General features: G+C 41.2%; 2 protein-coding genes across 2 annotated transcripts in view; one reads left to right on the forward strand and one right to left on the reverse strand.

Annotated features, from left to right (window-relative positions):
* The window catches only part of LOC104538915 (unconventional myosin-VI), a gene marked incomplete at its 5' end in the record, with an annotated part of 26,323 nt that extends 23,938 nt beyond the window's left edge, over positions 1-2,385 (forward strand). Inside the window, 2 exons of the mRNA XM_010182282.1 lie at positions 189-407; positions 2,042-2,385. Of these exons, the coding sequence (XP_010180584.1) occupies positions 189-407; positions 2,042-2,241 (419 nt within the window). The remainder of the gene's footprint in view (positions 1-188; positions 408-2,041) is intronic.
* Positions 2,386-10,178: 7,793 nt separating this feature from the next.
* The window catches only part of IMPG1 (interphotoreceptor matrix proteoglycan 1), a gene marked incomplete at its 5' end in the record, with an annotated part of 43,672 nt that continues 29,957 nt past the window's right edge, over positions 10,179-23,893 (reverse strand). The window contains 4 exons of the mRNA XM_010182283.1: positions 10,179-10,218; positions 12,875-13,085; positions 16,609-16,828; positions 17,597-18,159. Coding sequence (XP_010180585.1) covers positions 10,179-10,218; positions 12,875-13,085; positions 16,609-16,828; positions 17,597-18,159 — 1,034 coding nt within the window. The remainder of the gene's footprint in view (positions 10,219-12,874; positions 13,086-16,608; positions 16,829-17,596; positions 18,160-23,893) is intronic.

The raw sequence follows: 23,893 nt of genomic DNA on the forward strand, positions 1-23,893 counted from the left end.
ATATATATATATATGAGCCTTTCCTCACCAGTGTTGTAGCTGTAGTGAATAAAAGAATGCACATGATATGACCAGGATTACTTTTCAGGCTTGCTGAGCCTTCAGATGTCCTTGTACTATTTCATTATTGCTTGCTTGTTTTCTGTTTCTTGTTTGATTGTTTTCTGGGTCTTTTCAATACAATCCAGCTCAACAGAACCCGACAGCCCAGCTGCCGGCCAGACAGCAAGAGATCGAAATCAACAGGCAGCAGCGGTACTTCCGCATTCCCTTCATCCGCCCCGCGGACCAGTACAAAGACCCCCAGAACAAGAAGAAGGGGTGGTGGTACGCGCACTTCGACGGGCCGTGGATTGCTCGGCAGATGGAGCTTCATCCTGACAAGGCTCCCATTCTCCTTGTGGCGGGTTGGTATCGCAAGCAAAATTCAAGTGTGGACAAGGTTCAGAGGTGCTAACTTACTTTAGAGGCTTTGGAGGCCGATGATAAAAGTTTCCCAAGTTGTATCCTCCTTTTTTTTTCCATCAGCAGTTCTTGTCTGGGCAGAATTTGAGGATTTGGGATTGCTGTTGGTGGTAGCCAAATGTTCTGGAATATCATTTGGAGAGAAAACTGGGTCACGTATTTTACCTGTACCTGTATTTACATCTGGGAAATCATAGACAGAGGAGGAATCCAATTGTAAATGGTTTTATTACTAAGTGATGTCAGATTATTCACTGAACTGGAGACAGTGTGAAGATAAAACATCACGATTTATCTGATTTATCTACTCATTATTGCATTGGTTTTTTAGTTAGCTTTGAAAAACGACAGCAGTTTGTATCAAAACGATTTGTGCATATGATATATTGTCTTTCAATAGTGGTGTGTTAGTAGCAAACTGATGCTTTTACCATGTTTATGCTGCCTTGTATGGGAGAAGAGCTTTTTAATCTTAAGCATTTAAAGTAAAAACTAAATGTGGCAATGGATAGGCAGAGATTTATCTGGTAATGAAATGTATCCTCTTTTCCAGAGGATAATAAAAGGGAGAGAAAACACTGGAGAAATGCTCTTTACAGTTCTCCAGTTTGAGTTTTTATGTTTAACTTGAGTACTGAGGAGAGGCCATAACCAATTGTTTAGCTTCAGGGTGATGTTTTATGAGCAACAAAAGTTCCTTGGTTTTCTGCTGATTATTTGTAATAGAATTCCTCATATCAACTGTTACCTGCTCAGTGTCAAAGCCCATAGATAAAGGTAGCATTGCTGTCATCATTACCACATTCGATGGATCGCCTATTAAAAGAATTAAAATATAGAGGGTGAGCTACAATTACCTTTTCATTTATTCACTGGATTCCCAGTGCCAGTCCCATTTGGTAAATATAGGTTAGCATGAGAGGCTGACAGATGAAGAACACTGGCTGCTTGATCAAAAGTCTTGAGTTCTTACATGTAAACAGTTTAAATAAGAACAGCTGTTTACTGTAAAACTGTGTAAAGCTGAAAGCACGTGTGGAACAAATGCGGTTGTCATCCTGGAGTGGAAAATTCAGGAGATTATATCAATATGCTGATAATATATATAGTTATGTAGTATTATATTAACTATTATCAACATAGCTAAATGAATGAATGCATCACAGAATGGTTTGGGTTGGAAGGGACCTTAAAGCCCCCCCAGTCCACCCCCTGCCATGGGCAGGGACACCTCCACCAGCCCAGGCTGCTCCAAGCCCCGTCCAACCTGGCCTTGAACACTGCCAGGGAGGGGGCACCCACAGCTTCCCTGGGCAACCTGGGCCAGGGCCTCCCCACCCTCACAGTCAAGAATTTCTTCTTCATATCCAGTCTAAATCTGCCCTATATATATATATGTATTTATATATATATAAAATCTCTGAGGGCTGATTTTCCTCATAAACTCTGAAGTCTAGTAACAAACCAGAGCTTGAGAGAGGAAAACTAATTAACAGAGATCTCATCTTTGTTAATGGGCCTTTTGAATGCTAGAGAAACTTTATAAAGACTCTTCTTTTTCCCTTCACCGTTTCAGGTAAGGATGATATGGATATGTGTGAGCTTAACCTGGAAGAGACTGGCTTAACCCGAAAGCGAGGTGCTGAAATATTGCCCAGACAGTTTGAAGAAATCTGGGAGCGCTGCGGGGGTATCCAGTACCTCCAGAACGCGATTGAGAGCAGACAAGCTCGCCCCACGTACGCCACAGCCATGCTGCAGAACCTGCTGAAGTAAATGGGCGTTTGCACAGCAGCGTTTGAGACGAGAACCCTCGCCCGCGATTCAAAGGGAAGAGCTCCTCTGTGCAACGGGGGACGTCAACCTGCTATAATCACGTTAGAGATGTTTAATATAAAGTGAACAGATTTTATTAATCATCTGGTTTGTTAATTTGTACTTTATGAGGTTTAATTTGTGTAGTGACCTTCGCTAGGTATGAGGACCTTGGAGAAACTTCGGTCAGCGTAGTTTGTTGCATTTTGTTTATATGTTGTATTTTCTTTAACAGTTTCTGTCGTAACTCTTAACACGTTGAAGCGATCTGTCTGTACTTGGTTACGGATTGCAAAAACTGCTTTGCAACCACCTTTGTATGAAATCCCCTCCTTAAAACACTGAATAGTTGGCTTCATGTGGTGGCCTAATAAAGAGGATTTGCTGTTTCTAATACCTGGAATTGCGAGGCCTTAGCTTTGACTTCTGTTCCAGAGAAGTTGGAGTATACTTTTATATAATCTTAGACATTTTATGTCCTGGTTTGAAAACTGGTTATTGTCTGTATTTACTGACTTTTTCAGAAACCGATGGGAAATCCTCCTCAACTTGAGACCCATAAATTCCTATTTAATGCATTCTCTGTCTTGGTTTAAGAGCAATGGTTTTCTGTACACTCCGAGAAGAGCATTCATGTGTGTCCATAGTGTGTGATACTGGAGGTACTCAAAGAATGTACTGCTCCTTAGGGCTCACACCACTTCTCTCTTTGGTTCTTTTTTCTTTTGTCTCTAAGTACAAATTTCCTTTTAGACTTTTATTTTTCTGACCAAATGTCCAAATTCTTGGGCGCTTTGTTTATCCAGGTAGTGTAATTGCAGTATATTATGCAAAAATGTCCAAGACTTATATCCGGAAGCATATAAGGTTAAGGATAGCATAAGGGAAATATGTTCAGCTTTTTGGTGGCAGTATAACTTAACTGAGTATTGAGGCCTGAGCCTCAGAAATCCTGTTTATTTTAATCGTAATGAGATGCACAGGGTCTGTACCTTTGTTAGATTGTGTAAAAACTTGGTCTTGATAACGTCATGCACCATCTTAATGCTATGTGCTGATGAAATAGCTACAGTTTTTAGTATTCTGGAGCATCATAGTGATTTGGACACTGAGCTTTCTCTTAATCTCCTCTCCTTGTAGCTTGTAACAATTCCCTTCTTTAGCACTTTGTTCTGGGAAGTTTTGTGGGTGGGAATTACTCATCCCATACATTTTCAGATGCATCTTGTTCATTTATGTGAATGTTGTTTCACCATGCTGGCCATTATTTCAACAGACTCAACTTGATTATTTATTGCCTCTCTGATAGGAATTTGAAATATCAGTAGCTCGATGTCATTCGTTACTGAACCGGATTTAAAAATGAAGTCTTGCTCTGACAAAGTTTGCTTACACTGTAAAATAATTTCCTCAGTGTTGACTTGGTTTGAAACCTCTTGGAAACTTTAGTTTTTAAATGCATAAGTATACTTAATCAATGAATTACCCAAACAAGTGCTTCACTGAAGCAGTAATTCTTGGCTGGAAGATGGAAGAAGTGCATCAGGCCGCTGGCTAGCAAGTTGTGGACAGGGTTGCCTGGCTTTGAAGGTGCTGCTTCTGCAGTTTGGATTACTGGGATTTAATGTGTCACTGAATTGGAACAAAAATTTCAGAACTTCCAGCCTCCAGAAACTTCGCACCCTAAAAACCTGTGATGGTTGACGCCATACGAGGAAGAAAAATCACTGACCTGATAGGGCTGCGATGCCCTACCCTGCATTTATTACTCTCTAAATTCAATTTCTTGACATAACGCATTCAGACTCACTTTGTGTATATACATACATAGATATATTTATATGTATATAAACCAGATCTTAATAACACTGAACATGGTAAGCAAAGAACTTCAGTACTTCATTTTCAGAGGCTGAGGGGAGACCTCATCACCACCTACAACTACCTCAAGGGAGGTTGTAGAGAGGTGGGTGCTGGTCTCTTCTCCCAGGTGATGGGGGATAGAACAAGGGGAAATGGCACCAAGCTGTGCCAAGGGAGGTTCAGGTTAGAGATAAGGAGGAAGTTCTTTACTGAGAGGGTCGTCAGAAGCTGGAACAGGCTGCCCAGGGAGGTGGTGGAGTCACCATCCCTGGATGTATTTAAAAAGCGGGTAGACGAGGTACTTAGGGATATGGTTTAGTGGGTAGACAGGAGCGGTTGGACGTGATGATCTCAGAGGTCTTTTCCAACCGAGTGATTCTGTGATTCTGTGTGTGTATGTGTATGTACACATATATATGCCTAAATATTTTAGTATATATATGTGTAAACATACTCATGGGGAACTTAAGTTAAATTAACTCAATTTTTCCTGCCTGTTCCTTTGATTATGCCAGGATTTCCTTGACTGGCCTCAGAAAGAAAACGTATTTTTCAAAACGGGGTGTATGGGAGTTCTTGTTAACAAAACAACTGACAAATCTGAGCTGTCGGGAAAACGCGACTGACTTGGACAGAGTGTCCAAGGAACTGGTGGCTGGATGCTCTCAAATGAGGTGTTCCCCCTCTGCATTGCTCCAGCAGAGGGCCTGGGGCAGGCAGATGATGCTTTCCAAAAATCAGGGTGTTCTGCTTTGCACACTTTTCCCTCTGCACCACAAGTAGCATCTGCTTTTAGTTTTACTGATCCTTTTGTGCAACAAAATTCCATTTCAATTCATTTCAGGCTTATATTTTTTACATCAGGCAATACTCAGCTGCTTAGCGGTTGTGTCTGTTGTCCCATCTGCTGTGTCAGGTCACGATGCTGTTGATTTGGAGAGGAATTACAGGGGGTTGATGTGTAGGGTTGTAGTTTTACCTGATGCCCTTCTGACCTATGGTTCTGGAGAAAAATGTACTTTGGTTTTTAGAGCAGAACGATGAGGTAAACGTGTTGGCTTGGTTCTGTGCATGCAGTTTTTTAAAGAAAATGATCTTCCTGCCTCTCAGCAAAGCTGTCCATTGGAGCTGAGATCTGCACGAAACGCTCCAGAGAGCAGAGGAGAGGAAGAGCAGGACTGTGCCAGGCTGCGGTCCTGACCAGGCGACCCAGGAACACCAATTGGCTGGAGAATGCTGCTTTGAGGATCGTCAGGTCATTCAGTGCTTGGCTGTCATCCACTGATAAGGTTCTTTTTCTTTACTTAGTGGAATCCTTTGGGGTTTTCTCCAAATTCTTTATTTAAAGTATTTAAATGACCTCCTAATACTGTACTGAAAATTCAAAAACAAAAATAAACACATTCCATGTTGAAATCTCTGTTGTGTCTGTCACCGTTTTTTCTTTAAAGATTTAAAGCAGAGTAAGTAAGGGCAAATTACTTTATGAGTAGGATTTGTGTGCTGGAACCGCCTGCTGCTTTTCTGTCAGACGTTTATGGTGCCTCAAGCTACTCTGGTAAAGATTTTGTCTCTACTTTCTAAGATAAGGGTTCCTCTAAAATAACGTTCTGACATTGAAAACCATCTGATTTTGGTGTCTTTAAGTCTCATACCTCATTTCTCAGTATATGTTGAAACAAGTATCTTTTTACTTTGATTACTATTTTTAAACTGTTATTCCTATCCCTGCCAACGTATTTACCCTTTGCTGTGCTGTGTGCATCTTTTTTCATTTGAATCTTAACAGTGAAACCCCCTTAACTGGTGAAACCCCTCCTGCTTTGAGGTTCTGTGCTGCAGGGAAAGCTTTGTCTCTGTGGTGTTACCAAACTTTCCTGTCTTAAATTCTAAATCAGAGTGGTGTTTGTTTGTTATTTCAGAAGATTGAAGTAATTCAGACTTTGATATCCAGGAGATGTGGTTTTGTTTTACGTTATGGCTTTCATGTCCAACTGTAGCATCAGTTTTAAGACTCAGCAGTTCTAAGGTAACGTGATGTGTTTTAGGGTGAGAGAAAACACCAGTTCAATTCAGTGTGAAATTTTCAAGTAAATAGTTTTATTATATTTTATTGAAATACAAAAGGCTTACATCCAGCAAAGATATTTGGTAATTAATAGTTGAGAGTGATAAATACAGTCATGAATAATCATCATTAAAGTACACATTTTAAAAGTATTTATTTTTAAAATCTGACTAGAGATAACTACTGTGAATTGGGTTATACTAAACACATACAAAAATACATTTGTAATGGAAAAAAGTGGAATGCTTGCAGCATCCTTTAATGCATTCTGAACTTACATGAGCAAGAGTGAAAAGCTGACGTCTGTTGGCAGGGCTGACTCCCATCGCCCTGCAAGAAGGATTTTTAAAGTCGTTTTATTCTGCAGTGTTTCTGTGTAAAACCACATCTTAGGTTTCCTTTTTATATTTTTCTTTCCTAGTTAAATAAAGTAAAAATACGATTGCAGCTGTAGAAATTCAACCTTGTGTTCTTGGTGCATTGCCCGTGTTTGTGCAGTCACCAGTTGTGGTGGTTCTGCGGGCAGAGCTGTGCAGTGAATTGACTGGAATCCGTAGACAGTTCATCTGAGAGTACAGAATAAGGTAAACCCAAGTTCAGTCTCTGCTGTGGTGACCGTGTGGTGCGCAGGAAAAGGAGTTGTCACTAAAGTCGGCTACAGTCCTGAATGCGGGCAAGTTTGACGCCTGAACGAGGAGCTGGCATCCTGTATCACCAGGAACGTTGTAGGAGCTCAGTTGGAGCTGGAAGGACAACTTCTGGTGTGCACCAAGCAGCAGACAGTGCCTGGGTATTGTACAGCACTGGTGCTGCATGAGAATATCCTCAAGAAAAAGGTGGTCAAGGTAAATTAATGCTCATACTGAATCCGCAGAGCATAAATTACTCACCCTACAAAATGCTTAATGGCCGCCAATTCTCCGCTTAGTTTTCTTCTGCAAAACCTAATAGTAACGTCTCAAAGTTCTCTGTGTGTGTACTGAGTGCAGAGTGTATGTGCTTATGTGTGACCCTGCAGTCTGCTTGCTGCTGGGAGGGTGCTCGTGAATATAAATCTTGGGTTCTGAAAAGAAACTGCAGCAACAAGTTTGAAGTCCCAGGATAAGACAGTGTAACCGTCACCAGAAATTAAGCAGTGAAGTGTGTATGTGCATATTTATACATAATATGTTAATAAACAGAGAAATATGAATCTCATATTCATAGAAAGCACTAAAAAATGAGTCCCTACTTCCAAGTGATTTGCAATGTGAGCGTTGTAGGGAGAGAATGAGAAAGCTCCCAGGCGCTTTTGATGTGGCCTTTGGTCAATGACAGCTCCGGTTTTCCATGTTTACATGGAACATGTTTCCGTGTTTCCACTTACACTGCTGTATGTAAGGGAGGTCGATAAATGGATACAGAGATGTGGTCAAGTTACACTGACATCTTTACCAGAATGGATGTGACACACAAAAAAAGTCAGTTCTCGGCAAAATCTGATTCTAGCACTCAAGTCTTAAATCAAAAGAGTTAAAATGTGTGAGCACGGGGTGCTTGATGCATCTTCACACCAGTGACTCCTTCCTAGGCAAATTTTCAACTTGGTCAAATATTTGGTCAGCTTGGTCATGGTGTTTTTCTTTAGTAAACCAGTTTTTTTAGTGTCCCGAATTTAGATCTAAAATGTTTTATCTTTAGGAATCCTTGGATTTTTTCCATGTGCATAATCAACCTGAAGCCCAGTCTTGAATAACGCAGACCTTCTCTTTTGAATGCCTGTAAGAGAAACTCTCATCAGACGTTTGAAAAGCATTTTTGAATTTGAAAATGCATTCTTTACCTACTGCTATAAGGCAAGATCTCACTAAAATCTGTTGAGATAATCCCCGGTTCATTGTAAGGAGAGCTGAGGTAATCCTGAAGTTGTTTTTTACACTCCCAGTCATTGAGTTCAGAGTAAAATTGTTATTTTTCCTCACACATTTGAGTTCCCAGAGACCCAACCGTGTGAGAAGTAGCTGTGCTTTTCCAGCTGCTTGCAAATACTTTGGTTTTCTACTGAGCACAGCAGCAAATTCCACACCTGGCCATGAAGCTGGTTTGCTGGTTGCTGGATGACTGATTTGATAAAAACCCAACTACACCAAACCCCCTCTGATGACTCGGTTTTTCAGTCTTTTTCCACTTTAACTAGAGACATTTTTAATGCTTAGGAAGGAATTTAAGGTTATTTTTGCTTCTACTGGGATTTTATGCTTCCTTTTTTATATGCCTCTGTAAATACAGAGCTTTAAGTACTGTGGATGGTATGTCCTAAAAAGCTGTCACTGCTGTCATTACACATTGTAAACCTACATTTAAAGACCGGGATTTTCAACTTGGCCTGACAGTTGTAGATGTCCACCTCCTCCTGGAAATACAATTCAAATGCCGTATTCTGTTGTAAGAATCCTACCCCTAAAGGACTTGTCCAGACTGGTATGGAAGTGCTGCTCTTAGTTTCAGCATACACAAGCTGTGCTCTGCACACACTTTTCTTCCTCTGTTGTCTTTACCAAGTCATTCAGCACAAGGGCTCTGATGTAGATGCTCATTTTGAGCTGAAGTAATGGTGAAGAATGTCAGAAACCACCCAAGTTTTTAAACACATTTCTATTTTGTGGTTGCCGCACTTCTCACTAAATTGATTTCCTTAACTAGATCTCGAGGAGAGCTTTGTCAATACAATTTAGGCAATCAAATAAATCTAGAATGGCACCGACCTGGCTCTCTCCCACACGTGCCATTTTATTCCTTTCATAAAATATTTAATGCTTTTGTAAGTAGTAATTTTAAGTAGTTCAGCGAGTATGAAAGTTTATTGGTCTACAATCACTCACAGACACATTCTGTTTAAGATAAGTCTAAAATACTGTCCCTGGATCCTGTCCCCTATAGCACATACATAGTGCCAGGGCAATCTGGGACTGAGATTCCCCTCAGAAATCATGGGTTCTAATGGCTATAGTAAAAACTTCTGGTTCCTAATTGGGCGGTGACTCAGAGAAATGAAAAATGGCAAAATAAAAGCTTTTGGTTTGCCTTTCAAGAGGGCATGCTCAGAAACATCAGAATTAAGAGACAGTCTGGCAGTTTTAGAGAATTGCTTGACTCTGCTTTTCTCCTTTCTGTTTCTTCCCGCTCGCCCAAAACTTGAAATAATGTCTTGAGGTACAGAGTAGAGTACTGCTCAAGTTCGAATCTCTACTTGTCCAAACTCTGTGAAGCTTAAATAGGCACAACTTATTTTTAAATGATCTGTGTTGCTTTTTCATTTTACATATTCCTTCTTCCTCCATGTGTTTCAGTGACTGCCACGTTAGCAAATGGGTATGCAGAATGGAAATGTGTTGTAGAAAATCACGTAAGAAGGGGTTGTTGTTGTCGTATCAAGCATCCAAAGAAAAATGAGCTTTTCTTTGTATGGAGCATCTCCTGATGAGGAGCAGCTGAGGGAGCTGGGTCTCTTTAGCTTGGAGAAGAAGAGACTGAGGGGTGACCTCATTCATGGGGATCAATTTGGAAAGGGCGAGTGTCAGGAGGAAGGAGCCAGGCTCTGCTCTGTGATGTCCAATGGCGGGACAAGGGGCAATGGGAGCAAGCTGGAGCATAGGAGGTTCAACCTGAACATGAGGAAAAACTTCTTTACTGTGAGGGTGCCAGAGCCCTGACCAGGCTGCCCAGAGAGGTTGTGGAGTCTCCTTCTCTGCAGACATTCAAAACCTGCCTGGACATGTTCCTGTGTGACCTCCTCTGGGTGATCCTGCTCTGGCAGGGGTTGGACCGGGTGAGTTTTCGAGGTCCCTTCCAACTCCTGACATTCTGTGATTCTGTGAATCAGTACAAAGAGGCTTCCTGGTAACAGGAAACTCAAGAGAAAGCTCTTGAAAATAGTCACAAACCTCGGTTTTGTCTGGTTGATGCTGGAAGTGAAGAATTTCGCAGACTAACTTGTCAGTCCTGGCTTTGTAAAGTGGTCTGGTGGCCTAGAACAGGTAAAAACAAAGCAAAACAAAACACAAGATTAATTATTTTACAAAATGACGAAAAGCACTCGGATAGGACGGACGACCAAAGCCATGCAAAGGAACTGTAAGAAAAGCACCTCTACAATCCTCTTATGAAACCTACAGCAGTAGCCATGGACAGCAAGTAAGTGAATTAGTCTTTTTAGTTCTGAAATTGCCAAGCAGGAGATTAGAATCAAATCTGGTTTAGTGTTGTGTAGAGTTAATACATGAAGAAGGACTCGGTATTTGAGGTGGGGCCGTTTGTCGAGGGGTAAGGGAAGCATTTCCATGCATTTTACCTCCAGGCTGGATTGTGTTCTCAAGCTCGTGTCGTGCTTCGTGACCAGCGGTGCCTGAGGACCCGACACGAGCACTTACACTACAGGCCGTGTGACAAAAGCTAGGTACGGGCTCATCGTGCTCAAAAGCGGGATTAATCCTTACAGCGCTTTCTGAACTGCAGCTGCCGAGAGCAGAACTTCTACAATGCAGAACAGTTGTGTTTAGGTGAGACTTTAAATGGCAAAATTCACAAGGAAAAATTTTGAAACGTGAAGAAAAAGAGCGGGAGCAGCTTACTGCAAATCAGAGTCTCTTTTGCTTTTTCTTCTTAACTTAATAATTAAAACGATGAAAAGAAAACCAAGGCTTAGTGAGCCAAGAATGAGAGGTTTAAAAGTGAAGGGTTGTGTGGGTTCTGGAGCAAATTTTGCACAGCGCTGTCCTTGGTAAACCTCGTGTCTACGTACAGGGCATCTAAAACAGGGAGAGGAAGAGAAAATACACAGAGCTCGAATGCAGAAAATACAGAGGACCTCAGCTGAAAACAAAGGACAATCTGCAGTTAAACACAAACATGTTAAGCAAGTATTCCTAATATAATTAATTGCTGTGTCTGTGTGAAATAACGTGATTGATACTAGCAGAAAGAAACTATTCTTAGATTCACGAGAGTGAGCGTTGAACTAAAGGATGCTGATACATCCTTTGCCAACCTAGAATATCTAAGGAATGTTATGTGTTTGGAACTTCTCTGACAAATCTCTAGCTCCACGGGTGAAGCTGAAATAACATTTCTGGTTTAGAACCTTAGGCGTTCAGGTGCATTTTTGGAGTAGTGTCTGAGCCTACATGTGGTTTATTGGGGATTTTAATGTGAGTAGCCACGTCTGAAATAAGAGTTCTACTTCAAGTACCTCCCTTTAAAGCCAGGGAGAAGATTGCCACATTTCATACGAGAACACAGGGGTTCCAGTTAGTGGAACAACTACAGAGTGTAAAGGCAGTGTAGGTTCTGAGTAAATTCACAAGCAAAACAAGTGCTTAACTAAAGCAAAAAATTGGCCATAATTTTCCCTGTGCAGACTGTGGCTGGCTGCAAATTTGCTCTTTTGTAACTTGCTATAATTCAGAAAAGGTTTCATTTATTATCTTTAATGCTTTTATCATTCCAAATGATGGGTTGGTTATGACTGTACATCAAGTCAGGGCTTTTCTGCAGGGGAAAGCTGTTATATTCCATAGGGTGCTGCTCTTGGAGGAGCAGGCTGTGCCCTTTGCTGCTTGAATCACGTTTTGAAGAGGAGCTCTCTAGCTCACAGGCTGATTTCTGGTACCAAACACTGGAGCTGCAGCACTGTGACTCTGCAGGTCAGGAATTCAGCAGTAACTGATGAATTCAGTATAATTTTCTATTATCATTTCAGTGACGCCCACTGCAGGCAATGAATTGTGGCAGTTATGTAGTTACAATGAAATTATCATATGAATAATTCACTCAATAGTCCTATTTTTTGATGTTTATCCTAAATACACTAAAAGATGTATCATTAACCTAGTAAAGGCAACATTTCAAGAGAATAAACAAGTGCAAGAATTGTAGCTTGTCTCTTGCTTATACACATGGCCGGACCACTACCGTGTGCCAGTCTGGTATACAGTTTCCCATAATAGTCTGGATTGACAGTCTTAAAATGAGACAAAAGCTGATAATTTTAAAAAAATAATTAATATGCTCAAGTACTGTGGGTAGTTCTCAATATTGGGTTAGCATAATTTTGTGTAAAAATGCTTTGCAGTTACGTGGAGCTGCTCATCTTCAAGCCATGCCCACAAAGGCCTTAGAGCAGCCTCAGCCTTCGTGTGCTCTACTGGGTGGTCTCGAATCAGAACAGTGTTTATAGGTGTGTTTATAAGAATATAGATTTCCTTCTTAATAGAACTTAGAGAAAAATAATGTCTTAAAATACTACTATGAAATCAATAGCAAAACAGTTAATGTGTTACTTCATTTTTCCACGATGTATTTGGAAATCTGAAAAGTGAATGGTTTTGTACTTGTAATCTCTGCCAACAATGCTGAATTTGTAATAAACTTCTACAGCATCTCTCAAAAACTAACGAGATCGTGATGCTGTGTGTGTACCAACAGGCAGAGATGGTTTTATCCACAGTGAGTCTGCTTATACTGAAGCAGGGTATTGCAACGTAACTTCAAGTGTCTGAATATTGATGTCTTGGCTACTTAGCATGGTTTATGCTGTTGAAAAGTGCACACGCGGCCCTGCTCGTCCATGCAATAGACATTTTGGGGGTCTGTTAACAGAATTCGTGCTGAGCACCGTTTATTTACCTGCAGACAGCTCCTCGTCCTGGAACCAGCTCGCACTTCCCCCCGTTGACGCAGAGATGGGGCTCCAGCTCGCACAGGCTGCGGCAGGGCAGCCCGTCCTGGCTGGCATAGCCGGGTCTGCACAGGCAGTCGGCCTCTTTGGTCCACTCGTTCATGATGCACTCCGAAAACTCGTCACACGCCATGAATTTGCACGGGTCTGCCTGATCAGCTGCAAAGGATGGGGGAGTCATTTACTGATGCGTTTCAATCCATGTTTACTGGGCTACTGCTTGTGCGTGCCAATAGGAGGCTGTAGTGTAACGCCAAAGGACACACATCCTTTCTGTAGCTGACACCGCAAGCATGCAAGCGTGTATTCACGTGTATATCACTATTAAGATGTGATTTTATTATCATCTCACTGATGTGGATTTTCACATTTGGATATTTTAATACTTGTTTTACTGTAAGTACTAGTTTTATACTCATGGATACTCTGTGATAGCTTTGACTATAATCATCTTAAACACTTCATTCAGGACATGTCAAGAGGAGGGAATTAGATTGTTGAATATTGCACAATACTATGAGGACTGCAACCTCTACTATGGGATAAAGCTCTTAGGCAGAAGGTAAAAGAAGAGGAGAAGACCAGGGGTTATAAATTCTGTTCTTGCCAGCAAGCAGTCAACAAGATGTGTGAATCCGGAAAGGAGAGAGACCAAAACAAAGAAGTTTGAAAAGAAGATTTGCACTGGATACCGTACCTGTAGGTTCTGTCTGGGCTGAAAATTTCCTTCTGGAGCCACTTCACGGCCCCAGATGCTCTATAATACTAATTTCAATGAAAAATGAGCGCTGCATTCTTTATAGTAGTACTGGAAATCTCAGACACACACTACGATATGCTTAACTGCTAGAAATTAATCCAGCAGAGCTGTTCACTTTCAACCCATAATTCCACGGCTTCTTCCCTTTTTTAGTGAGTTTTAGCATGCTCGGTTTCCCTGTGCTGCATACAATGTGCATGTTAATTTGGGATCTACTTTGTCTCTGGACTGTAAGTGTACTGAACTCTAACAACTGCGCATCCAAGTGATGCTGTAAATTACAAGGTAACTTTTCTTTCAGACAAACCCTGGTTTATATGTGAGAAAAAAGCCTATGTATATTCCAAGTCTTGGCTCTGGCCATTGATGCTACTGATTACGAATTACAAACTTCAGTCTCTAATGAAACAAAACCAGCTGGCAAATCAAAACCAGTTCTTACAGATTATTTTCTGATTCCTCACAGAATTGCACTCCAAGCAAAACCACGAGACTTATAAAGGGAAAAATGGTTGATAAAAGAGTTTGTATGATTGAGTAACTGACCAAAGCACTAACAGCTGCATCAGCTGTGGTCTCCTGTGAGTCTCTCCTGTGTTGCTGGTCCCAGTTTGTCTTCACACCAGTGGAAATAAAGGTTGGTGCTGCTCGCAAGGAGACACAGACTCTGCATCACCCAGGGTTGTGTTGTAGCCCCGGACTTCGCAGAAGCCAAAAGATCTCAGTGTGTTTCTGTTTGACAAGTGGGGCCCAACAGGAGCATTTGCTGGGTTAAGGGGTCATTTTTTGTTGACAATTGTTCATTTTCCTTAATAAAGCGTTGGGTCACGTACCTGCCGTACTTTGCCATCTTTTCTGTGTTCTCACTTTGTTTAGATTAAATAAAATATAATGCAGGTGTTTTTAAAAGCCTGCTGTGTTATTCTTTATGGTTTTATTTAAGACCAAAGCAGTCAGCCCTTTGCAGCTGTTGAGTCTTGGTCGAGATTTGGGGTGTTGGTTCCCATCAGCGTTTCAATGTGGTATTACATTATTACCACTAGATGGCTCTTACGTTCACCATAAATAGGAGTTTGCTTAAATTACCTGAGTTTACTAAACAGTAAATTGTGTTTATTGGTTTTCTTTCACAAGTGAAAAGACAGCAGGGCTTTGAAACACCTGCATGGGGTTTCATACTGACTTTCTAAACACAATTTCTTCTATTTGCACTTTATTACTGCTCATAAGCCTTGAAAGATCAGCTTTCTCAGCAGACTCATCGTGATAGAGTTTTCTTGAATTAATGTTGAAATAACATCAATAAAGCAGCTGATATGCACGAAGATGAAAGATTTAATTTTTTTCTGTATGTGCATCTTAGCAACGTTTTCATTTTAATTTTTATTTAATGAAAATTTAGTAGTGAAGCAGGGAACATGTGGTGACCCAAAGCTCGCTCTTTCTAGTGGTCTCATCACTTTATTCAGTGAAACATCAGTTTACCATGCCAGTAATTGAAAGTTTTTAATCCTGTGACTTTGTTAACTTCCTTTACCACTCACTGCCTATGCTCTTACTGACCACAAGGAAATAAAATAAAATGAAAACAGAGCAGAAACTGCCTTCATGAGCTGTAAATGGAGTTTTTTTTTCTGGAGTTGTCAGAGAACTGCACATAAAAAGGCGGCTCAACCAGGAAGGCAAAAGGCATCTGCATGCTAAGGTTTTGGTGTAATTCTTCATGCCAATGAAACTGAATTCAGCCCTGAAATAATTACCAGAACCTGAAAACAGATCCAGGCTACAATTTTATGAAACAATACAGTTTTTAAAAACTTAAGCTGGGCCCCTCAGTTCAAGAAGGACAGGGAAGTGCTTGAAAGAGTCCAGCGCAGAGCCACAAAGATGATGGAGGGAGTGGAGCATCTCCTGATGAGGAGCGGCTGAGGGAGCTGGGGCTCTTTAGCTTGGAGAAGAGGAGACTGAGGGGTGACCTCATTCATGGGGATCAATTTGTAAAGGGCGAGTGTCAGGAGGAAGGAGCCAGGCTCTGCTCTGGGATGTCCAATGCCAGGACAAGGGGCAATGGGAGCAAGCTGGAGCATAGGAGGTTCAACCTGAACATGAGGACAAACTTCTTTCCTGTGAGGGTGCCAGAGCATGGCCCAGGCTGCCCAGAGAGATTGCGGAGTCTCCTTCTGTGGAGACATTCAAAACCCCTGGCCGTGTTCCTGTGTGACCTGGTCTGGGTGATCCTGCTCTGGCAGGGGGGTTGGACTGGGGGAGCTTTCGAGGTCCCTTCCAACTCCTGATATTCTGTGACATTACAGCAGTGTCCAGATTTGTTGCTACTGACTTTCTACTGTTCAACAAAGTCTACAGACTCATTTGCAAGGAATTAGATCAGGAGGAATCCTGGAATTGTAAATCCACAGAGTGCTACATCGAGTAATGCTCTGGTCAGTGAGTACCTGCAGAATCCAATTATTTCTAGAAACTGTCTCCTTCTCCCTTGAACTATATAGCCCTTTAAAGATTTAATGATGCTCTAAACTATGGTTTGCTTACAACATTGCAAAAATCATCAGAAACTCTGTTGACATGCAAGATCTGCATAAGTCACTCCTGGAAACTGCACATGAACGTTCTTTATACCTCTCTTTGCCCAGCCTTTATTCGAGAGAGTTTGTAGTTCTCTGTATTTGGCTCTGGGAAGCAGTTGGTGTATGTGCACAGATCAACACCTCCACCCAGCATTTCATTTTAGTATCAAAATATCATCTTGGATTTTCTTGTCACTCCCTGTCACTGGGAGGCTATTGCTAATATCGTTGTTTCCAAACCAGAAATACTTCTGAAGCTTCAGAAATACTTCTGAACCATCTGGAAAAGAGTCTCTGCTTGGTTTTGGTTTTGCATACATTATTAATTCAACCTTACCTGGCTCAATATCCAGGGAATAGCTGTCAATCTCCAAATTGAGGCGTTGGGCTGCAGCATCACAGAAGTCTTCCAAAACGCAGTGTACTGCTTCCGTGATGTTGTATGGCACTGTCCTGGCAAATTTCATTTTGCTGTTCACAATCACACTCCCGTTCCTGAAGTTAAGTATTTCCAGGTGCTTAAAACCTGTAAGGTTGGACTGAAGGTATGGGAGTAGCTGCAAAAGAGAAATTTGCCTTTATTTTAACTTAATGTCTGCCTGCTATTAATTTCTCTCACAGTCACTTTTCATTATCAAGTACACCCATCACACACTTATTTCTCTGAATTAAATCTAACTGTTAAACTCCACCACCAAGTTCACTTTTCTGTTTAGCCCTATCTTCTTCTGGACTTTTGCATCTTTCTCAATAATGTATTGAGACGGATGGGCAGCGATTTCCCCTGTAATGAAATGCACAGCAGTTGGGAGGTTTATTCATCTGGAAGAGGAAAAGAATCACCTCGCTCAAAAGCCAACTTGAATTATTTTCAAACGCTCAATCCAGGCAGGTTAGGGCATAGCGTAATAGGCACGTTACTGAGCTGCCCTGCTGCCCTCTTGTACCCATGGAGAAAATCCATATCTAATCACATTGCCCCTGCTAAGCTATGATATATTTTAAAAGGCCTATTTTTAAATCCAGCAAGTAGACACAAGCCTTAGATGTAATCAGTGCTGCTATACTGTTGACATGAATCTAAGGAAAAGCCCAATAGATTACATGCCAGGCGTACAGCTGGAGTCTCTTGAACAAGTAAAACTTTCATCACTGATTTCATAAACTTTCTGAGATCATCCCAGGCTTATCGGTCATTTAAAAATGCAGCTTATCAGACCTATGTGTAGCAGGGTCTGATACTGTTAAAGTACTGTGCTCTGCAGTGTATTTCTTTAAACCGTGCCCAACTATTGCATACATTGTTCAAATTGATTTTCACCCACCAATTGCAAGAACTGCTGTTCTAGTGCTTTGTACTCGGTCGAGCTCCTGTTGAAGAGGTCATCAGAAAAGTGCATGTTGGTTACCCGCAGGCTGAAGAACACCACCAGCTCTTTGCCTTTGGCTGCGGTGGTCATGGAGCTGGTGGTTACGTACTTCAGCGTCGGAGCCGGGGTGGTTTCTGCGGGCTCGGTTGTCAGCATGGAGATGTAACCACTGCCGTGCTCCACGTCCTCCAGGGCTGCTGTGCTCATCACAGCGACGTGATCCAGCTCAGCTGCGATGTCCTGCACTCCTGTCCCAGGAGGAACGCTCTCAGGTTCGGACACGGAGGAATCTGGTACCTCCAGGGACTGCTCGATGATTTGGGACGGGCTGTAGGACGGGCTGGTTGCTGCTGGCAGTGGTGCTGGTTGGTCTGATGGTAGCACATCTGAAATGACATCTTCAGGCTGCGTGGTAGAGAGATCACTTGAAGCAGTAAAGAAAGGCAACGTTTCGTAAGTGCTGGCTGCAACTAAAATGTCATCGCCTGACGATTCTGCTGCATCCATGAACTTAACTGCTGCAGAAAAAAAACCAGAGGAAAATCAAGTAGCTTTTTTGAAATGGAAACATAACAAACCTCAAGCATGGAAGCAACATATATATCATATTTCCACTGAAGCATATTTAAAAGTGAGCTTTACTGCTATCTAAAAAGGAAAATGTTTTTTCCATTAGCAAGGAAGGACTACTGGAATAAAACACCTCACCCACAAGTTTGAGTGATGGGATTTCTGTGGGTGCTGTGTTTAAACAATAATTACACTTGGTAAACATTTCTTGAGCCATTCCAAAGCGCACTCATGTTTTGGAGGTACACAATCACACCATCAGTTTGTATTGCCTGAGAGGGTAGAGCGCAGCTTTGAGTTGCCTGCTTGGATCAGTTCAGTGCTGGACCCATTCCATTCGCCTCTGTGAGAGGTTAAAGCCATTATTTTCCAGTAATCATAACATGTGGTTAAGAAATAGAGTACTGCCTCTTACAGTGTTGGTTTACCTAAAAGACAACAGCACCAGTGAAAACAAATCCAAACCTGAAGGAAGCATCTCCTGCATTTGAAGAAACCATTTGCTCCAGATGCTGAATTTTTGTGAAGTCCTTGCTGGGGCATGATGTGGATCTCGGATGAGTGAATGCAGTAGCTGAAATCCAAATCTAATGTGTGATGAATGAGACTCTTTGAATTCGGCTTGCAGCTACCTGGCCACATTAACTTCACAGAAAATGATGGCCTCCAAGCCACAGACATCTACCCAAGCTGACACCTTTGTCCTTTTGCAGTGATATACTTGTGTGGGCTTTTCATGTGGGACTTTTAGCAGCTCCCTGCAGCAAAATCACTTATTGGCTGATGGGAAAACAGTTTTTCTCCAACTGATGACCTCTTGAATGACCTTGACTGAAGGAGGTGTCACCTATCCCGTCTGTGCCATAGGAGTTGCCCATGGATGCTCTTTGTGTCCCTTTCCATTTCCTTGATTCCACATGAATCCAATCTTCTTCTTATTTCATTGCTGTTTTCAGGAACAAGTGTACATTTTCAACAAAGAAAAGCTCAGTATGAGATAGCTGTCTGTTTGCTTGACACTGTTAATTTAACAGCACATACCTGCTCTTTGCTTCCTCCCTGCAGATACAATGCTTTGGTCTAATGGGGATTATTTTCCATAGAGCTCCATTCTGCTAAGCTGACCACACTTCTCAGAACAGGAAAGAATTGCTCTAAGGCACAGTATGTGGTTTTACTTGCATTAGATGCAAATATTCTCCCTTCTGGTTACTACTTTGCATAAATGTATGTTGAGAGTTGTTACATAAATATATTTTTCCCCTTTATAATTTATTTAATTATGTGTGTTGTTATATATATATGGTTATTCAGTGGTAGTAGTGTAAAGAGATAAATAAAAGTTAATATAAAAATAGTCTAATATTAAAATATATAAAATTAATATATGAAAACAATAGATATTATCAATAGTAATAAAATAAGTAAAGCACATAATAGACTGACCAGTGGTTAAACTATTGGAGTATGTTGAGAGAGCACTCGATTTACTTTTTGGTTCAAACTCCTCAGGAGTCTTAGGAATACGCCCCTGTGTGCTATTGATCTCACTTCTAGGAGGCATTTGGAAGTGAGAGGCTTCCCTTTTTAGTCAGCAGAGAGACATTTATCTCACTTGAAGAAAAACATGCAAACATATGCTGGATCTTTTGAAGTGCCTATATTTTTCTGTTGCCTACAGAAAATGCACAACAAATTTATGTAAGGTGCCTGTTTTCCCCATTATATATATAGTTTCTGTCATCTAAATCAATTTCTTAAGTGTCTTGTAGCATTATTAAGGTTCATTGATTTCGCTGAGGTGCTCAAGTATTAGAATGATAAGGACTATTAAATTTTTTAAATACTTTTTTAATGAACGTTTCACATGTCTTGGCTAAGGGCAGAACTGGGCCTTTTGACTGCTTTGCAGGGAAGTGAACTTCTAGAAACAATTTCCAAAAATAACCTGGCTACTCCGAAGCAGAACTCCTCAGATAAAGCATCGTGCAAGGATCATTACCGCATCTGCTTCTGGTTATGCAGTCAGTGTCCAGTGCAAATGTTATTCCATTACAAATAAACCCATCTGAAAGCACGTTGTATTTAAAACTGTATTTGACAGGTATCGAGTAACAGACGCTAGCATTGCATTTCAGTGAGCTGCTGAGGAATATCAGGCAAATCCTTGCTGCAGCAGAGTTTCTGACCACAGCAGTACATGTTCTCATAGCTACATGTGAAAAAAATCCAGAAGAGAAGAGATGTGGACTACTCTGACAGGGTTCATCAGGGAAAGGACATCTTCTGCATTTGCTGCTTTCTTGATGCACAAAATACTGCACATTTGCAAAGAGACTGCCTGGCCAGATGGTCCCCTCTTTTGGAGACCAGGTCATTGGCTACTGCTATCTGTGCTTGCAGGATTCCTCTGTTACCCCCCCAGCTCAAAGCAGAGCAGTCATCAAAGACAGCTCCCAAACCACCCTGGACAGCTGCTGCTGATGGACAAGCATTTTGTTACACTTTGGCACATTGGAACAGATGAGTAGTTGCTGGGTGCTACCAAGGTTTTCCAGAGACCAGGTTTTAGGGGAGGCGAGAGCAGAGCAGGGGTAAGCCACAGCAGGTGACTACTTTGCCCTTACCAGCAGCTGGCTGATGGTAAGTTACTGAAGACCACTCATCTCTGTCAGTATTTAGCGTGCCTTTCCCCTATTGGACAAGGCAAATTTTTACAGTCAGTTTTGTTGTCTTCATCTCCATGCATGAAAACATCTTCCCCCAAGTGCCTCCTTTTAATTTGGGAACCAGAATGACTTAGATGACAAAAAATCCCACTTGATAAGAGACTACATTTCACCTACATTGCATTTGATATTTAGGGTTGAGTTCCGGCCCCATTTGTACCAGCAGTGAACTCACTGAAATCAATGGAAGAGCAGTAGCATAAAATCTGAGCAAGGGAGATCAGGATATTTGGATTTGCTGCATTCTTCTTTACTGCAAGACCAGACTGTGGTGATCTGGATTCACAACAGGACCATGAAGTGGTCCATTTAAATGGAAGTCCATTTAAACTAGAACAGTCTAGTCTCCTAGAGAAAATGTCTCCTTTATTGTGACAAGTAAGTTGATGTAGACTCTATCGACCTAGACCAAACACTGCACCACATCTGATGGCCCAATACCTCATTGAGAGCTTGGGATGGTTTTCTCTTGTCATGTCCTTGTGTTTCTTGTGTAATCAAGGATACAGACAGAGTTAAAAACATAGCCTAGTGATGTTCTCTGTTTACAGAGCTCTTGCTGTTACCTGTTATGCTGATAAGGAGTGAGAGTCACTTATTAGTTAAGGGAACTCAGAACAGATTTCTTAGCATTAGTCCTTGAGGCATTAATGCAGGATGATCTACTGAGGGGATGAACCTGCAGCTCCACACAGGAACCTTCTCTCAGCATGACAACATATGATCGTGATGGTATTTGTTAGGCAGATTACATTTTAGAAGGAGGTAACTACAGGAGAAAGATGTACTGAAATGGCTTTGAAATCACAGCAGGTTTGAAACATAATAACCATATAGATGTATATATATATATTTTACAGATTTGTCATATAGCTGTGTCATATAGCTTTATAGTCTATACATAGACTATAAAGGTCTTCTGGCATCGTCTTCCTGCAAGCAAAGTAACTTAAAAGGTCTTGAGAGCGTACCAAGATGTTATTTCTGTGCATGCATCACCTGTTTTCAGAAGATGTCAGTTCTTATCGGTCGCTGTCTCTCCAGCTGAGATAGAGGTGCTGTCTGTCAGTCCCTCGCAGCGTAAATGGGCTCACCTAAAAGGCTGCTGAGTGCTCACTGAAGCACACCATCTGTCCCAAAAACAGAGGTTACTGACCTCTTCTGTTGGGTGCACTTCATTTAACATGTGTCATGTTACTGCTGCAAGAGGCACTACACAAGCTACATGTTGAATTCAACAGTAAAGTGATTTGCAACTGGTTTGGCCAAGCTTTTCCACTGTCTGCATGAGACTTTCATAAAAATCAGTCCTGAGGAGTGAAAAACTAGACATAAGAAATAATTTTTTTTATTATGAGTACTGTGAAATGCTGGCACGGGTTGCCCAGAGAAGCTGTGGATGCCCCATCCCTGGAAACATTCAAGATCAGGATGGATGGAGCTCTGAGCAACCTGATCAAGTTGGAGATGTCCCTGCTCATTACAGGTAGGTTGGTCTATGTGACTTTTAAAGGGACCCTCTAACCCAAAACATTCTATAATTCTATATATGTGCATTTATATATATAGATATATATATATATAAAATGGAACACAAAATACTCTTAAGCTGCTTCATCATAAAGCACTTATTTGTAAAATTTCATGCAGTTTCACTTGTAGATGAGATTTCTTAGAGCAGAAGGCTAGAAAATACAATCAGTTGCTTTATAAAACCTCTAAAAGTACAAACACTGAAGATTTAGACATTAGTCTCATTGTATTCCATTTCAGCAAACACTACAACACTGTCATTCAGGTGCAGGGAACTCACAAAGAGCTTGAAATAAGATGCTGAACTCAAATGTACCCCCAGAGTAACCTTAACGAAGGTTAAACAATGGTGTGGAATTAAAAACTGCTGCCAACAATGAAAAACACAACTCAGAGTCTCAGCCATCACTTACCCTTACACAAAGATGTTCACTGAGCTCTCCAGATTTTTTTCGCATTACATGGACAAGGTATTGTACAATATTGTACTGAGGAGAGTTTTACATCTAAAACTAAACTGCTGTTGGCAAAAATGTGCAAACGCTAAATTAAGAGCAATTTCCTGGGTGCACTGTCATATTAAATCCTTGTAAAAAGAGTGCTGCATGCAGGCATTTATTCCCAAGTGAAGGAGTGAAATACAAAGGTTTGACTTATCAGAAAATACCAACTGCTAGTTCAACAACTTTATTTTACACATCTAGTTAGTTCATCCTCTTATATTTTTTTCAGTGAGGAAAACCCTCCTACTTGACCATGAATAAGGAATTATTGGGAAAGGTCAAATTGTTATGAGACATTTTTCTAATGCGTTTGTATTAATCAGCAGGCCCAGAAGATTATACATTAAGAGGTCCTGGCATTTAATTTCATTCATGAGCTTAATAAGCACTGACCTTTCCTATTGGCAATAGACAGATTTTCCAAGTCCGCTGACAGATACTGTTCTATATATGAAAGTTACAGTACTACAATGTGCATGTCTGTATTTGTACACATACTGGCTAAATCAAAATAACTAATGAAGGAAAAGGTGTGCAATTAAGAGATTGGTCCATATTATGGGGTAAGAAGTTCCTTATTGGCAGCCGCGCTGCTATAAATACCAGATGGACAAATACAGCAAGTAGCTGGATTCAAATTTATGCATTTTGTTGGTGCCTGAAATGCCACAAAATCCCTGCATGCAGGACTGCTGTGTATGAACAAATAGGTAAAATGTCAAATCTGTGTTAGAGGTCTTTCATTTTTAACTAGGGCACAAGTAAGGTGAGGATTAAGAGAATTAAGAGAAGAGGATCATTAACCTACTGTGTCGCAGCAAATGTCTTGCAGCACATAATTACTGATTAAGTTTGTCTTTTTAACTGTAAGGCCAAGCCAGAAGACCCAGAATAATCCATGGCTGTCATTCTGCCTG

The sequence above is a fragment of the Mesitornis unicolor genome, unplaced genomic scaffold (genome assembly GCF_000695765.1).
Source record: "Mesitornis unicolor isolate BGI_N332 unplaced genomic scaffold, ASM69576v1 scaffold5504, whole genome shotgun sequence".
NCBI classification, from domain to species: domain Eukaryota; kingdom Metazoa; phylum Chordata; class Aves; order Mesitornithiformes; family Mesitornithidae; genus Mesitornis; species Mesitornis unicolor.